Source organism: Penaeus chinensis, chromosome 19 (genome assembly GCF_019202785.1).
Source record: "Penaeus chinensis breed Huanghai No. 1 chromosome 19, ASM1920278v2, whole genome shotgun sequence".
NCBI lineage: Eukaryota > Metazoa > Arthropoda > Malacostraca > Decapoda > Penaeidae > Penaeus > Penaeus chinensis.
In genome coordinates, this window is record NC_061837.1 from 30,825,806 (window position 1) to 30,835,805 (window position 10,000).

The window sequence follows — 10,000 nt, forward strand, 5'->3', positions numbered from 1 at the left end:
TATAAATAACATTTTATACTGTATACAATACAGTGAATTCGTATTTAACTTCAAGGCGTTACATCTACAACCAATTTTCCCGTAACGTCTCCAATTGTCGAAAAAATACCTTTTGGAACTACTCCTGTCTTCTGAAGTCTGAGCACTGCCCGTTTGTTCGAGTTACCCCCAGCAGAACCAACCTCCATTTTCTTCGCGAACCTGTTTTGTTTAATGCTTCGAAATCGAGGGCGGCATCACTCATATTTATCCGTAATCTTGATCTAAGGCGGAGATATTTTCCGGTTATTCCAAGGCTTGCTGGTTTGGGAGGAGGAGGAGGAGGAGGAGGTGGGGGGAAGGAGGAGGGGGAGGGGGAGGAGGAGGAGGAGGAGGAGGAGGAGGAGGAGGAGGAGGAGAGGAGGAGGAGAGGAGGAGGAGAGGAGGAGAGGAGGAGAGGAGGAGAGGAGGAGGAGGAGGAGGAGGAGGAGGAGGAAGAGGAAGAGGAAGAGGAAGAGGAAGAGGAAGAAGAAGAAGAAGAAGAAGAAGAAGAGGAAGAGGAAGAGGAAGAGGAAGAGGAAGAGGAAGAGGAAGAGGAAGAGGAAGAGAGGAGGAGGAGGAGGAGGAGGAGGAGGAGGAGGAGGAGGAGGAGGAGGAGGAGGAGGAGGAGGAGGAGGAAGAAGAAGAAGAAGAAGAGGAAGAAGAAGAAGGAGAGGAGGAAAAAGAGGAAGGAAAGGGAGAAGGGGAGGAGGAGGAGGAGGAGGCGTAGGAAGAAGAGGGGGAGGAAGAGGAAGAAAAGGAAAAGAAGGAGGAAGAAGAGGAGGAGGAGAAGAAGGAGTAATATGAGGAGGAGGAGAAGGAGGAAAAATAGGAGGGGGAAGGAGAGGAGGAGGAGGAGGAGGAGGAGGATAGGAGAGGAGAGGAGAGAAGAGGGGAAGAAAGAAGAGGAGAAGAAAGAAGAGGAGTTGATGATGAGGAGAGGGGGGGGGGGGGGGGGAAGGGCGAGGGCGGCGGCGGCTGGAGGAAAGGATGTGTCTCGGAAATCTCTCAGGATTTTCGAGTGACAAAGCGAATGAGCAAAGGAAGAGAGAATAGGATAAGGAAAGAGAGAGAAAGAGAAGGGTTGTTTATTTCGCGTTTGAACCTGTAACAATATATGTGTGTGTAAATATATATATATATATATATATATATATATATATATATATAAATATATATATATATATATATACAAATGTATATATATGTATATATGCATACGTGTATATGTAGATATATGTGAATATATAAATATATATATATATATACATATATATATATATATATATATATATATATATGTCATAAATATGTATATATATGTGTATATATGTGTATATATATGTATATACATGTATGTAAATATATATATATATATATATATATATATATATATATATATATATATGTATATATATATGTATATGTATATATATATATATATATATATATATATATATATATATATACATATATATATATATATATATATATATATATATATATATATATATATATATATATATATGCGTCTGCGTGTGTTTTGTTGTCCGTACCCGCCTATGTCGGTTTCTGCATCTGCGTGAGCACTTGAGTACGAAGCCTCGACGCACAAAAACTTGGCGATTGTTCGGGCAAAGCGGGATATCTCCATCGGAAGTTTTCTTCAGATGAAGCGCCTTTTCCGCTTCTTTTCTTTATCTACAATGCCGAGGCGGAGAATCGCCGAAGTGGACCTATTGTGCAGGAATGCGGACACAGTGACACGCGTCTGTTTGGCTTGTTCGTGTGCGTGCGTTCGTGGTCTTTTTTTTTTTTTTTGTTTTTTTTTTTGTGCATAATTTCGGCGTAATAGATTCCGAAAGTTATAAGATTTTGAGAGATAGGGATATATATTGAATATTCGAAAAAAATGTTTGTGGATGATTTCGGCAAAATAGATTCCGATTCTTTTTAAAGATATTATCTTAAAGGAAGATAAGGATAGATATTAAATATTCGTATGAAAAAAAAAAAAAAAAATGCATAGCGAGGATAAGATCAAAATAGCTTGATTTCTTTTCTCTTTTTTCAACGAAGAAGCAATTAACTTCACGAAAAAAGAGAGAGAAAACTTTGTTGCGCTTTGATCCTTCCCCCTTGCTCTTGACCCTCTGCTTCTATTTTCTTCTCTCCCATGCACCCTTTCCTTCCTATCTCCCTCTACGGTTTCTGACCAGCCACTTAATCTTTGCGTCTTTCCACTTCCCTTTCTCACACTCGCTATTCACCTTTCATGTCCAGTTGCCTCGTTCTCTCCTCTTCCCTTTACTATTCCCCTTTTCTTTTCCTTGCTTTCTATCATCAATCTTGATTTTTTCCCTCTCTTTGCTTCTCCCTTTCTCCCACAATTCTTGCCTTTATATTCCTTATCTTTTTCTTACTTCTTGTGGCTCCTTCTCACGCTTTTGCCTTCCTCCTTCCCATTCTTCTCTCTCTCTCTCTCCTACCTTTCCCCTCTTCCATCCCTCTCATTCACTTCCCCTCTCTCTTCCCTCCTTCGTATCCTCTCACTCTCCTAATTCCCCTCATTTCCCTTTCCTATTCCCTTCTCCCCCTTCCTCCCCCCCCCCCCCCACTTCCCCCTGTACTCAGCATACTGACTCTCCCCCCTTTTCTCCTCTTCCTTATTTCCCCTCCCCATCACTCCCCCATCCTCCTCCTACCCCCCCCCCCCCCTTCCTCCCCTCACCTGTGGCACGCGTCACGATGACTCTTCCTTCCAAGCTCCTCCCCACCTCCCGCCCACTTGAAGGCGTTGGGCGTGCGGGCGTGAGTGAGACCACCTGTGAGTGAACGAGGCAATGGCAAATCTGGTATCCTGTCGTAACCACTCCTCGCCGTTGGTTCATAAAAGATTTTTTCTCAGTATTTGACATTACCAGACCTTTCAAGTTCTAGTTCTTTGATCCGTCGAGTTTTTTTTTTTTTTTTTTTTTTTTTTTTTTAGGTGTCTGTTGTTGGTAATTCGCCTTTCTTTTTTCCAGTCTCCTGTATTCCTTTTTTTCTTTTTTTTTTTGATCGATTGATTTTTTTATTATGATTTTTTATCACTATCTGTTATTTTTTTTCATTATTATTATTTGTTATTATTTGATTTCTTATTATTGTTCATTAATGTTCTTAGGTCTGATAATCTGTCGTTATTGCTTCGTTACTTCGTCTTTCTCTCTCCCCTTCTTCCATCTTCTTCCTTTCTGTATGTGTATTCCCTTTTCTCTCTGCTTTAGTTCTGTGCTTCTGGCATTGCGTGCCTTACTTCAGCTGCAAGAAGTGCCTAAAGTTTGGCGTTTGTTGTATTGATCTTTCCCCTGTTTTTGTTCTGCTCTTTCTGTCTCTGTCACTGTCTCTCTCTTTGTCTCTAGCTCTGTTTCTCTCTTTGTCTGTCTCTGTCACTGTCTCTCTCTTTGTCTCTAGCTCTGTTTCTCTCTTTGTCTGTCTCTGTCACTGTCTCTCTCTTTGTCTCTAGCTCTGTTTTTCTCTTTGTCTGTCTCTGTCACTGTCTCTCGCTTTGTCTCTAGCTCTGTTTCTCTCTTTGTCTGTCTCTGTCACTGTCTCTCTCTTTGTCTCTAGCTCTGTTTCTCTCTTTGTCTGTCTCTGTCACTGTCTCTCTCTTTGTCTCTAGCTCTGTTTCTCTCTTTGTCTGTCTCTGTCACTGTCTCTCTCTTTGTCTCTAGCTCTGTTTTTCTCTTTGTCTGTCTCTGTCACTGTCTCTCGCTTTGTCTCTAGCTCTGTTTCTCTCTTTGTCTGTCTCTGTCACTGTCTCTCTCTTTGTCTCTAGCTCTGTTTCTCTCTTTGTCTGTCTCTGTCACTGTCTCTCTCTTTGTCTCTAGCTCTGTTTCTCTCTTTGTCTGTCTCTGTCACTGTCTCTCTCTTTGTCTCTAGCTCTGTTTCTCTCTTTGTCTGTCTCTGTCACTGTCTCTCTCTTTGTCTCTAGCTCTGTTTCTCTCTTTGTCTGTCTCTGTCACTGTCTCTCTCTTTGTCTCTAGCTCTGTTTCTCTCTTTGTCTGTCTCTGTCACTGTCTCTCTCTTTGTCTCTAGCTCTGTTTCTCTCTTTGTCTGTCTCTGTCACTGTCTCTCTCTTTGTCTCTAGCTCTGTTTCTCTCTTTGTCTGTCTCTGTCACTGTCTCTCTCTTTGTCTCTAGCTCTGTTTCTCTCTTTGTCTGTCTCTGTCACTGTCTCTCTCTTTGTCTCTAGCTCTGTTTCTCTCTTTGTCTGTCTCTGTCACTGTCTCTCTCTTTGTCTCTAGCTCTGTTTCTCTCTTTGTCTGTCTCTGTCACTGTCTCTCTCTTTGTCTCTAGCTCTGTTTCTCTCTTTGTCTGTCTCTGTCACTGTCTCTCTCTTTGTCTCTAGCTCTGTTTCTCTCTTTGTCTGTCTCTGTCACTGTCTCTCTCTTTGTCTCTAGCTCTGTTTCTCTCTTTGTCTGTCTCTGTCTCTCTGTCTCGACCTCTGTCTCTCTTTCTGTTTCTATCTCTTTCTCTCTCTCTCTCTCTCTCTCTTTCTGTTTCTATCTCTTTCTCTCTCTCTCTCTCTCTCCTCTCTCTCTCTCTCTCTCTCTCTCTCTCTCTCTCTCTCTCTCTCTCTCTCGCTCGCTCGCCTCTCCTTCTATGTCTCTTTTTCTCCCCCCCCCCCTCTTTCTCTCTCTCTCTCTCTCTCTCTCTCTCTCTCTCTCTCTCTCTCTCTCTCTCTCTCTCTCTCTCTCTCTCTCTCTCCGTCCCTCCCTCCCACTTTGCTTCCTCTTCCCCACTCCCTCCCTCTCCCTCCCTTCCCCCATTCCCCTCACCTCACCCCTCTCCATCCTCCCCAGGGACCAGGACGCCTTCCTCTACGATGCCACTGTGCTGGACTACCTGGTGGGCCAAGATGACGAGTGCCAACTGCTGACGGTGGGCACTTGGTATCACATGACGGGGTACGGCATCGCTTTCCCGAGAGGATCCAAGCACACGGCACAGTTCAACGAGAGACTCATGTCATACAAGGATAACGGTGAGTACTAACGGGTGACGCGTTTCCTGTAAAGATAACGGTGAGTTTAAAAGCTGACGCGTGTTATTTAAGAGTATCGGTGAGTATAACGGGAGAGGCGTTTCATATAAGGATGATGGTGGATTTAATTGGAGACGCGTATTATATAAGAGTAACGGTGAGTTTAATGGGAAACGCGTGTTGTAACAGTGTTATGCTGAGTTGCACAAGAGTAACGGTGAGTGGTATTGCCTTGGTATTGCAGGTTGCAGGTTGTCCCTCTTGGGTTAGTGGGTGCTAGAAAGAGAGTTCATATGGGAAAGAAAAATATATATATAGTTTATCAGTTCTGGCATTCTGGTTTGTTATACAACGTGTGTATTTTCACCTTATGAATAGGTAGATAGATATATAAACAAGCAAATCAGTATCAAGAAGTAGGCATATAAATCATAAGATGAAAACAGACAAACAGAATACAATAAGTAGAAACGAAAGGAAGATAACAGTTTAACAAAACTTGGGAGGATGTGAAGGACAAAAGAGTAAGAAAAAAAAAAAAGGTAAATCAATAGAAAAGAGAAAAATAAATAAAAATCTGAATAAAACTCCAGGTGTGAATTATTTCCAGCACACTTTTCCGACGGAGAAGGGTGCAGGGTGGTTTCCTTCCCATATTTAAGTGAGACGCACCTAATGTTTCTTTTCACTTTCGCGAGATCCCAAGAGAGAGCAGGCGAATGGCATGAGAGTGGACACAGCTGTTGCGAAGAGGGAGGGGGGATGGGGGTGGGGGTGTGGGTGGGAGTGTGGGGGGGGGGGGGGTTGTAGTAAGAGAGATTTCAGAAATTTGTCAGAAACAGGCGTAAGTGAGACCCGACGCTGATAATTAACTTTAGCTCCTAATGTGACCTTTTTTTCACCCCCGCCCCAACTTCCTCTCTCTCCCCACACACACACACACCACTCCCTTCCCCAATGCTTTTCTCCTCCCCTTCCCCCTCCCTTCCCCTCCCTTTACCCTCTTCCGTCCCTCCCTCCTCTTCCCCCTCCCTTCCCCTCCCTTCCTCCTCTTTCCCCCTCTTTTCCCTCCCTTACCAGTCCCTTCCCCTCCCTTCCTCCTCTTTCCCTCCCTCCCTCCTCTTTCCCCTCCCCTCCCCTCCCTTCCCCCTCTTCCCCTCCCTCCCTCCCTTACCTCTCCCTTCCCCTCCCTTCCCCCTCTACCCCTCCCTCCCTCCTCTTCCCCCTCCCCTCTCCCTCCCTTCCCCCTCTTCCCCTCCCTCCCTCCTCTTCCCCCTCCCTTCCCCTCCCTTCCCCCTCTTCCCCTCCCTCCCTCCTCTTCCCCCTCCCTTCCTCCTCTTCCCCCCTCTTCCCCCTCCCTTACCTCTCCCTTCCCCCCTCAACCACTCAGAAGACGTCGACCCAATAAATAAATAAGTAGATAAATAAATAAATAAATATATATATATATATATATATATATATATAAATGTATATATAAATGTTTTCGAAATTCGTTTTTCTCAATTTTTTCACTTTTACGCTCGTGGAAATAGAAAACTTGTCTCGAATTATTAACACGTCTACTTTCCTTGTTAGTGTTTGTTAGTGTGGAATGTCGGGCTGAATCTCTTTCCATGCGATCTTTGCATTCTTTAACATATTACATTAATATATATGACTTAATGTTTTGTATTTGTAGAGGCATTAGAAAAAGGAGGAAAGAAAAAAGTAACGTCACTTTACAAAAATACTATTATACTCTTTTTTCAGCATCTGGAACCAAGGATTTCCCCGTAATATTAAAGTGTGTGCTCTTACGAATAATGTTTTTTAGTTTATTAGGAGAAAAAAAAATGGCTTACTGCTTACATGATGCAATGCTTTCATTTCATATGACAATAAAATACTGCGTGCAAAAGTTATGTTAGTTATTTCAGTTAATGGAATTATCTTTTGAGGAAGTGTAAACGTTAAATCAGTTTGATTTTATGAATGCAGATAGAATTTTTTTTTCGGATGAAAGAAATAGAATTCAGATCATAAATTCCTCCAAAGTATTATCAATACAGGAAGTTCACGTAACACTCAAAGTTTAATATGAACTCATGTGGCGCGTAAACTTAGTATACGTGAACTTGGCTCGGCTTAAGTGATAACACTGCGAGGGACATATGGGGTAGGCTTGGGGGGGGGGGGGGGTAGTCACAAGAGGTAACTTCGGTAGTCTTCAAGTTTGAAAGTCAAAGAGTGGATTGATAAAGGTTGTAGGAGCTTTCTTTAATATATATATTTTTTTATAGTTTTGATTTTTTTTTCTATTTGATGAAAGTGTCATTTCCTCGATCCTTCGTGGCCATTTATACTTTATAATTTAGAAAATCTTATCTCAAACCTATAGACTCCAGTGACAAGGAACATAACATAGCATTCAAATCCAGTCGCAGGAGACTATAAACTCCAATACCAAAGCCCGTAAATAACATAGCATTCAACCCCATTTGCAGGAGAATATAAACTCCAATACCAAAGCCCGTAAAGAACCTAACATTCAAACCCACTCGCATAAGACTATAAACACCAATAACAAAACCTATAAATAACATAGTATTCAAACCCATCTGCAGGAGACATGGAGAGGATACAAAGGTTCTGGCTGACGGGCGCCTGTAAACCCAAGAAACAAAACAAACGAGCATCAGAACCCTTAGCCCTGGAGCAGTTCTTGTCCGCGTATCTCCTGCTGTTCTCTGGGGTCCTGCTGGCGCTGATCCTGCTCCTGCTCGAACACTTCTACTTCAGATACGTGAGACAACACTTAGCCAAGACGGATTCCGGAGGCTGCTGCGCGCTCATCAGTCTGGTGAGTAAGAATAACGACGATTATGAGGTATTTGTACATTCTGTCAAATTCTAAAGTGGCTTTGATGACCGACGTTATTACCGTTTTTGATTTTCTGTGCTTGATAAGTGAGGATGATAATGATATAGATTGATAATCAGTACTGCTTTCGATTCTTCGAGATTCTGTTTCTGGAGTGTTCATTTTTCTTTCTTAACTCTAACGCGTTCGAACATATAATATAATTGATACCAAGATATGATCGATATAAGAGCCATTAACTCAAAAGATATAATATAGTCATGGAATCCAATTATATGGATGAGAGGCCAGTAATTACGGTTGGTAATTTCCCTCTGAGAGAAAAGGGAAAAGTAAATAGCCCATTTGCATCCAGTATTTGCATTTTCTGTTTTTGCAACTCAACTGCATTTTCTGCCAACTCATCGCCGGAAGATATGCTAATGCCTTTACACTGAGAACTTTATATTATCAATATATAATTATGATACATACATTTAGTACGTTTTCTTTCACAATCGAGAAAAATGTGAATTTTTCTCTCCCCTGTTCCCGCTATTCGCGCCTACTCGGAACCGTGATTTCATTCCATTGTCATTGTCATCATTTCATTTTGGGCTCTAATGCTTAGTTCCTCGAGAGCATTTTCTGCGTTTTGCGTTGCCACAATGGCGACGTCCCTCCCCGCTTCCTGGCTGGCGACAAGCAACAAAGGCGGGAGTGAGATTCCCGCAGACTGAGCTCGGGGTTTAATGGAAACCTCGATTCCTCTCTGGCGGGTGCGAGGTGCGAGCACGTGTTGGCGAGGCTGGCTTTTTTTCGTTTCTTTCTTTTTCGTTGTTTTGATACGATCGGTTTGTATGATCCTTGTGCAAAGCATGCACAATACAATACACACACGTAGACCCACGCACACAGACACGTACACGCACACACACATACACATACACATACACGTACACGTACACGCATATGCACACACACACACACACACACACACACACACACACACACACACACACACACACACACACACACACACACACACACAGATCCATTCACCAACCGCCATCTTGGGAAAAGGTTACGACGCCATCTTGATTTTGGTTTTCTCATTATCTACCTAGAGAAACAACCACGCACATAAATAAACAGACAAATATATGAAAAAATAATTTATAAAGGTGAAAAATACTTGACCACAAAGTATATCCCTTCCGTCTTTCTCTGTGGTGTGTTCCGTATCAAAATAATTCGTTCAATTAGGCTGTCCTTATGAGACGAAGGGTTGTTTACGCGGAAGCGATGCGATCTTTCTCCTTTTTATTATTTTTTTTTCTTTTTCTTTTTCTTTTTTCTTTTTCTTTTTCTTTTTCTTTTTCTTTTTCTTTTTCTCTTTCTTGTTCTTGTTCTTGTTCTTGTTCTTGTTCTTGTTCTGTTTCTGTTTCTTTTTCTCTTTCTTTTTCTTTTTCTTTTTCTTTTTCTTTTTCTTTTCTTTTTCTTTTCTTCTTCTTCTTCTTCTCTTTCTCCTCCTCCTCCTTCTTTTTCTTCTTCTTCTTTTTCTTCTTCTTCCCCCTTCCCCTCGTTCTCTTCATTTTTTTTTCATTTTTTCTCTCTCTCTCTTTTTTTTTTTTTTTTTTTTTTTTTTTTTTTTTTTTTTTTTTGGCGAGAATGCAGATGTTTGCCCCAGGACATCATTGTCTCGTCGACCACAAAGGCCAGACATTTTCAAACTCAATCTGGAACTCGTGGGAGAAGATCGCCACAGCAGTTTTCGATTGTGGGAGAGGAAAGGGAGAAACAGGAAGAGAAAGGGAGAGAAGGGAAAAGGAGGGAGGGAGGGAGGGAGGGGGAGGTGGAAGGAGGGAGGGGGGGGAAGGAGGGGGGGGTGTAGAGGGGGGAGGGAGGGAGAGGTGGAGAGAGGGAGGGAGGGGGAGGAGGAGGGGGAAGGGGAGGAAGGAGGAGGGGGAGAGTAAAGGGAGAAACAGTAAGAAAAAGCGAGAGGAAGGAAAAGGAGGGAGGGAGGGAGGGGGAGGTGGAAGGGGGGGAGGGAAAAGGAGGGAGGGGGGTGGAGAGGGGGAGGGAGGGGGAGGTGGAGAGAGGGAGGGAGGG

The 10,000-nt window shown here is 42.8% G+C and overlaps 1 protein-coding gene across 1 annotated transcript in view; it reads left to right on the plus strand.

Annotated features, from left to right (window-relative positions):
* Positions 1 to 10,000, plus strand: part of LOC125035389 (glutamate receptor ionotropic, NMDA 2A-like) — a gene marked incomplete at its 3' end in the record, with an annotated part of 82,936 nt that overhangs the window by 67,419 nt on the left and 5,517 nt on the right. Inside the window, 2 exon segments of the mRNA XM_047627755.1 lie at positions 4,865 to 5,046; positions 7,653 to 7,888. Of these exon segments, the coding sequence (XP_047483711.1) occupies positions 4,865 to 5,046; positions 7,653 to 7,888 (418 nt within the window).